The sequence below is a fragment of the Euphorbia lathyris genome, chromosome 1 (genome assembly GCF_963576675.1).
Source record: "Euphorbia lathyris chromosome 1, ddEupLath1.1, whole genome shotgun sequence".
In the NCBI taxonomy this organism is placed as follows: domain Eukaryota; kingdom Viridiplantae; phylum Streptophyta; class Magnoliopsida; order Malpighiales; family Euphorbiaceae; genus Euphorbia; species Euphorbia lathyris.
In genome coordinates this window covers 30532816-30539129 of record NC_088910.1, presented here as the reverse complement: position 1 = coordinate 30539129, position 6314 = coordinate 30532816, and the positions used below count along the sequence as shown (strand labels likewise).

Here is a 6314-nt window from a genome sequence, read left to right as displayed (position 1 = left end):
CTTCACCATGACAACAGATCTGGTGGCTGTGCATTTAATATGGTGGACATCCATTAATAATAATTAACCTAATTGGTAATTATTTTTAGGGTAATTAATTTATTAGTCCCTATATTTTGACAAAATACACTGTTTAGTCCCTATATTTTCAAAAACACATGGTAAGGTCCCTAACTTTTTTCTCAGTGAACTGTTTAGTCCTTCCATCTGTTTGTTAGATTTTTTACCGTTTATGATTTTAGAAATGACTAAATTATCCTTTACTATTTACCTTCAAACTTCAGAAGAGGAAATCCAATTTAGAAGAAGAAACTTATTTGTATGGTGAACAAGAAAAAGAACAGACTCAATGCTTATGAATTTGAACGATTAAGAAGAAAATCAAGAAGAAAAACACTCAAAGTTGATTTCAGATGCATTAGAGTTTAAAGGAAATGAAAATAAAGGAAAAGAAAAACGCAAATCCAAATTGACTAACAGAATCTTCATGAGAGTCTAACGGCAGGTACTAAACAGTTCACCGAGAAAAACGTTAAGGACTTTACCGTGTGTTTTTTAAAATACAGGGACTAAACAGTGTGTTTTGTCAAAATATAGGAACTAATAAATTAATTACCCTTATTTTTAACAGCCATAACATTAAAAGAAGGGAATTCAGTGGCGATGGATGTATTTACCATGTATTTATACCAAAATTTAAACAAATATTTTCTCCAAAAAAAACCAAACAAATAAGAGAAATTATACTGTGTGCCAGGTATACCATCTTGACAATCTGACGTGGTATGCCTGACCAATAAAAATAGGATACATGGTATTATAATTAAAATTTGATAATTAAAAAAATATTTGATTTCTTTCTCTAATCAGCGACCTTCTCCACCCTATTTCCTGTTCCCTTCTTAAAAATCACCGCTGACCTGATCCACCAAACCAGAGATGGAGGAAACAATTCTTTTTTGATCTCATATAAATATTTCTGGTCTTTTCACCTCGACGATCAAGCGTGTCTTCTGCGTTCATCAGCGACGGTAATAGGCAAATAAAATCAGTGTTGCGGCAGAGAGGAGATTAAAAAACACATATGTGAAATCCCTAAATTGGAGATGAGAGAAGGGAACTACTGAGAAATCGTAAATTACCCAATCTGGGTGTTGAAATTAAAGAAATTGAACGATGCTTCTGAGAAAAAAAATTCTGGGTAATCTTAGAAATTGTATAATTGTATAAAGATTAATTAAGGGTGTTGTTATACTTAGCCACAAATTCCCACCCCTAGCCCGTGAAAGGACGAAAATGCCCTTTCATTGATTTTGGATGGACGTCCGACCACAAGGTGAGGTGTGGGGCTATCACGCCCGACCACAAGGTGAGGCGTGATAGCCAAAAAAAAATTAGTCCGCTATTCAATTAAACCCGTAAATACATGTTACGTGTTCAAACTACACAATTTAAATTAAAACCTGTAAATAACATACAATTTTAATTAAAACCCGTAACTAAAATTAACAAAATAAATTAGCAAAATAAAAATTTAGTTAAACAAAATAAAATTTACAACAACTAAACTTAAACAAATTAAATTTACAATATAAGAATTTAGTTAAACTAAATTAAAAATAACAAAATTTAATTAAATTCAACTAAATTAAAAAAAAATTGCCCATACGCCGCACGGTCGTATGGGCATCACGTTGTCACCATTGTGAGGGCGTATGAACATCACGCCGCACCACAGGTGACGACGTATGAATATCACGCCGTCACCTGTGGTGAGGCGTGATGCTGTCACGCCTTCACCTGTGGTGCAGCGTGATGTTCATACGCCGCACCAGAGATGACGGCGTGATCTCCACACGTCCATGTCCTGATTCCGATTTTGAATAACAGTAAAATCAATTGCAAAAAACGTCCAAAAAAAACATCAAAATCAAACGGAAATACGTATTATAGGTCTCTTTCCTTTATCGATCCATGTTTTTATTGATAAATTAGTCCGAGTTAGATTAAAGAGAGTTTAGGTTGTTTGAGAGGATTTGAGAATTCTAAAAATTGTCTAAAGGGTATTTCGATCTTGTCACGGGGCTAGGAGTGGGAATTTGAGGCTGGGTATAGTAATTCACTTAATTAATGGTATATGGTTTTGTATGTGTTCAAGACTTTGAATCTGAGAAAAAAAAAATAGAGAAATTATATGATTGTTTATGTTTTGGATTCAACTTGAATCTGAAAATTAAATAAGAAATCCACCTTGGACATTAAAAGATCCACCTTTTCCTGGATATTTCAGATTCAAGTGTTCTAAGTGTAGAAATAAGAATTTAACAGGTGTTGGATCTAGTTGACGGTGATTTTTTCAAGAAAGAAACAACAAACAGAGTGGGGAAGGTCACTGATCGAGAGAGAAGTGAAAAATATTTTTTTAAATTATTATACTTTAATTAAAAAATGCCACATGTCTTATTTTTATTGGCCAGGCGTACAGCATAATTTCTCAACAAGTAACAACATTAAAAAAAAAAACATTGACAGCAAATAAAAAATAACATGGAGTAGAAGAACTCAAACTACGTCGTTTATAGAGTAATTTTTTGCCAACATTTTTTTTTTTTTTGAAACTAGCCAACATTTAGACTTTGCCCTAATTTCCTTATTTCTTTTTGCCGTTTTCACTAATTTTTCTTCACAGTCCACAGTCGCTTACACTCTCTCTCTGTCTCTCTTTCCTCTCAGTGATTTTCTTCTCAAAATATACTGAGGAAATGGAAAGCAAAAGGGTGAAGGTGGAGGAGGAAGCAGACCGGATCAGTGCTTTGCCAGATGCCATCATTCACCATATACTCTCACTTTTGCCATCAACCAAAGAAGCTATTCAGACGGGAATTCTATCAAAACGGTGGCAGAATCAGTGGCCTGGAGTTGCGGTTCTCATCTTCGATTCAACTGGTATGTTTCCCAGAAGCTTCCATAAATTCATTGAAAATACCTTATTTCTCCATGACTGCTGCAAGATCAAGAAATTCCACCTCCAATATTATCATCGCCGTAAAGAGGATCAATTTACTTCGAAAATCCTTTACGCAACAAGAAAAGATGTGGAGGATTTAAAATTGAGTTCACTTGCGCAAGTATACAGGTTGCCGAAATCTCTTTTCAACTATGCTTCACTGGTTAAATTAAGAACCCATAATTGTATTATTATGCCTAAGGGAAATGTAAATTGGGGATGTCTCACTGCATTGAATATGGAAAGTTGTAGATTCAATAATCTAGCGTTGGAACATATTCTATGTGGCAGTCCGCTACTCAAATCCTTAGAATTAAGGTACTGTGATCCGATTGATAAGCTTGTTATTGCTTCCAAATCTATGAAAAGATTGGTTTTGTTAGATCTTACAATTATGAACATTGAAGTTATTGAAATTTCATGTCCAAACCTTGAGAAATTATCTCTCCAAAGTATGCACATAGATGATCCAAAGGTGTTTGGTCAAGTGATTGAAACTGTTCTATTTGGCTGTTCGTTACTCGAGTCATTTGAATTAATAGACTCTTGTATGTTTAAACAGCTGGTTATTGCTTCCAATTCCTTGAAAATATTGGTTTTACGAGACCTTAACGACATTTCTCATATTGAGATTTCATGTCCAAAGCTTGAGAAACTGAAGCTTTCCGGCTGTTTGAATATTGAAACTGCTAAATTAATAAATTTGCCAACTTCACTTTGTGCTACTTCTGATTTTTATTATGACCCGGAGCCTGAAAGTTTGGATGAAAAGCATGAAAGTTCTAATGAAAAACATGAAAGTTTGATTAAAGACATTCTCCGTCAGCTTCAGAATGCGAAGGAGCTAAAAATCAGCAGATGGTTTCTGGAGGTAACTTAAAAAAAAAAGCATTTCATCCTTGTTTTTGAAAAAATTGAATTGTTACTATAATTTTTTTCCTAAATTTCTATTTCCACATTATGTTTGTAGATCCTGTCAGCTATAGAGATGGGAGGTTTGTTTTCTCAAGTGTTAAACATCAAATGTTTGACTCTTAATTATCCCGATATAAATGGGCATCATTCTGGAATTGCATGTGTACTTCGTAATGCACCTATGCTTGAGAAATTAGTTATCAAGCTTGCACGCCATGAACAGGTTAGTTCTGGAACATTTTCAAGTTTTATCAAGTATTGTTTAAATGTTTTAGTGTATATGGATTAACTCCACCTGACAACTTTCAATAATTATGCATTAAAAGGCCTTAACATTTCATGAGTTCTCTCAATTTTTAGTTTATGAAGTAAATGAAACAATAGAAAATGTTGTTAACTTGTTAGTTTGTAGAGCTTAATGAATATATATTCTTCCATGTATTGTTAAGTTCTTTGGCCTAACAATATTTATCTCCAGAGCTATAGGTATGGTGATTTTCTGAAGTTGAATGCTTTTGTGGAAAACCACTGGAAATCAAATCTGATTGTTTTCGATTGTTTGGTGTCGCATCTAAGGACTATTCGGATCACTTGCTATCCGAAGAGAGATCATAACCGTAAGTTTGTGCTAAACTTTGTTAAATTTTTGCTCAAGAATGCAAGAGTGCTGGAAAAGATGGTTGTCGAATTGAAAGATCATGAAACAGCTGTTCCGTTCCAAGTTTCTCAAGAATTGTTAAGCTTGCCTAGATGTTCTCAAAATGCCAGTATTGAGTTGTTATACTCTTAGTAAATAGGAAGGTTTGTTCTTTTTCTTTATTATCTTTTTATTTTATTTTTGTAAGCTTTTATATTTGGGACATATAGTTTGGAGTAGAATAGATGATTAATTGCTTTTGTAAATAGCTACATGGTACTAAAATGAAGTTGATAGAGTCATTTTGTTTATTCGAGGTAATTATTAATTAGTCAAAACTGATTATGGGTTAATGACTATTTGGATGATGATTATGATTTAATTAATGACTTTAATTAGCAGCAACATAAGATTATTGCATATATTGCCTAATAATCCAAGTTCATATCTGAACATTGCATTTTATGATTTCAACCATGTCCTTTTTATTAGTTGTTCATCTCAAAGTACATGGTTAAGCTCTTCAAGCTTTACTAGAATTGAGTTATTATACTTTGTATGCACATGTAGAATTTTTATATGCTTACTACTAGTACTATGTAAGACAGAATATTTGGACTGTAAGTTTAGCGGCGATAGGAGTAGGGAGGCAGGGGCAATCACCCTAGATGGGAGAGTTGTTCAGGTATCGGATTGCTTTCTGTATTTAGGATCTATTATACAAACGGATGGAGAAGTAGATGGAGATGTTGCTCATAGGATTAAATCTGGTTGGGCGAAGTGGAAGAGTGTTACGGGTTTCCTTTGTGACCCCGACATGCCTAATAGATTGAAGGGAAAATTCTACCGCACGGCAATCAGACCAGCACTGTTAATGGTACGGAGTGTTGGGCAGTGAAACACTGTTACACTCACAAGATGTCGGTGGCGGAGATGCGTATGTTGAGATGGATGTGTGGTCATACGAGAGACGATCGGGTGAGTAATGAAATAATTAGGACAAAAGTAGGGGTTACATCTATTGAGAGTAAAATGAGGGAAAACCGACTAAGGTGATTTGGCCATGTAAGACGAAGAGCGCTTGATGCACCGGTTAGGAGGACTGAAGAGTGGCAAAGGGATGTAGTGGTGAGGGGCAGGGGAGGACCTAAGCAAACTTGGAGGAGGGTGATCGAGAGTGATATGAGTTTATTGGGGATTGAGGAAAATATGGTAGTAGATAGGACAGAGTGGAGGGAGAGAATTTGTGTTGCTGACACGACTTGATTTCGCGGTTTTATATGATGGTTCATGTTAGCCGATCCCGAATCATTTTGGGACTAAAGCTTTGTTGTTGTTGTACTACTAGTACTATATATTTGATGTTGTTCATTCTCAAATCATCCATACCAGTTGAATTATGTATGAAACCTAAAAGATTTTAGGGACTCAAGATGCTTAATTCCTTAATTAGATTATAATTTATTTTCTTAATCTTTTTTTTTTTTTTTTGTGATTCCTTTCTAATATAAAAGGGGTTGTCATGGATTTTAATATTGGCTCTCCTACTCAATATTGTTTTGTTTTCTCTCTGAAAGCAGTTAAATAGTTTTTGCAATTCTCTTCCATATGGGAGTAGTAGAACTTAATTTGGAATATAATGATTGAAGAGAAATTCATGCATTGTAATACTACATAGCACATAGAGTTGGTACACTATTACACCATAGGAAAGTAAACTAAATGGCTTAATACATTAGGGGTTCTTGTATTTTC

At 34.4% G+C, this 6314-nt stretch overlaps 1 protein-coding gene across 2 annotated transcripts; it reads left to right on the top strand.

The window, feature by feature from the left end:
- Positions 1-2679: 2679 nt before the first annotated feature.
- Positions 2680-4870, top strand: LOC136226678 (F-box/LRR-repeat protein 25-like). 2 transcript variants are annotated; one of them, XM_066015302.1, is made up of 3 exons: positions 2680-3878; positions 3978-4145; positions 4401-4870. In XM_066015302.1, exons 1-3 carry the CDS (start codon positions 2763-2765, stop codon positions 4710-4712), a joined length of 1596 nt encoding a protein of 531 aa, XP_065871374.1. In that variant the 5' UTR covers positions 2680-2762; the 3' UTR covers positions 4713-4870. The 2 variants fall into 2 exon arrangements, with proteins under 2 accessions (XP_065871374.1, XP_065871382.1); XM_066015310.1 differs by having other exon boundaries at positions 4409-4539.
- The last annotated feature ends 1444 nt before the right edge of the window (positions 4871-6314 follow it).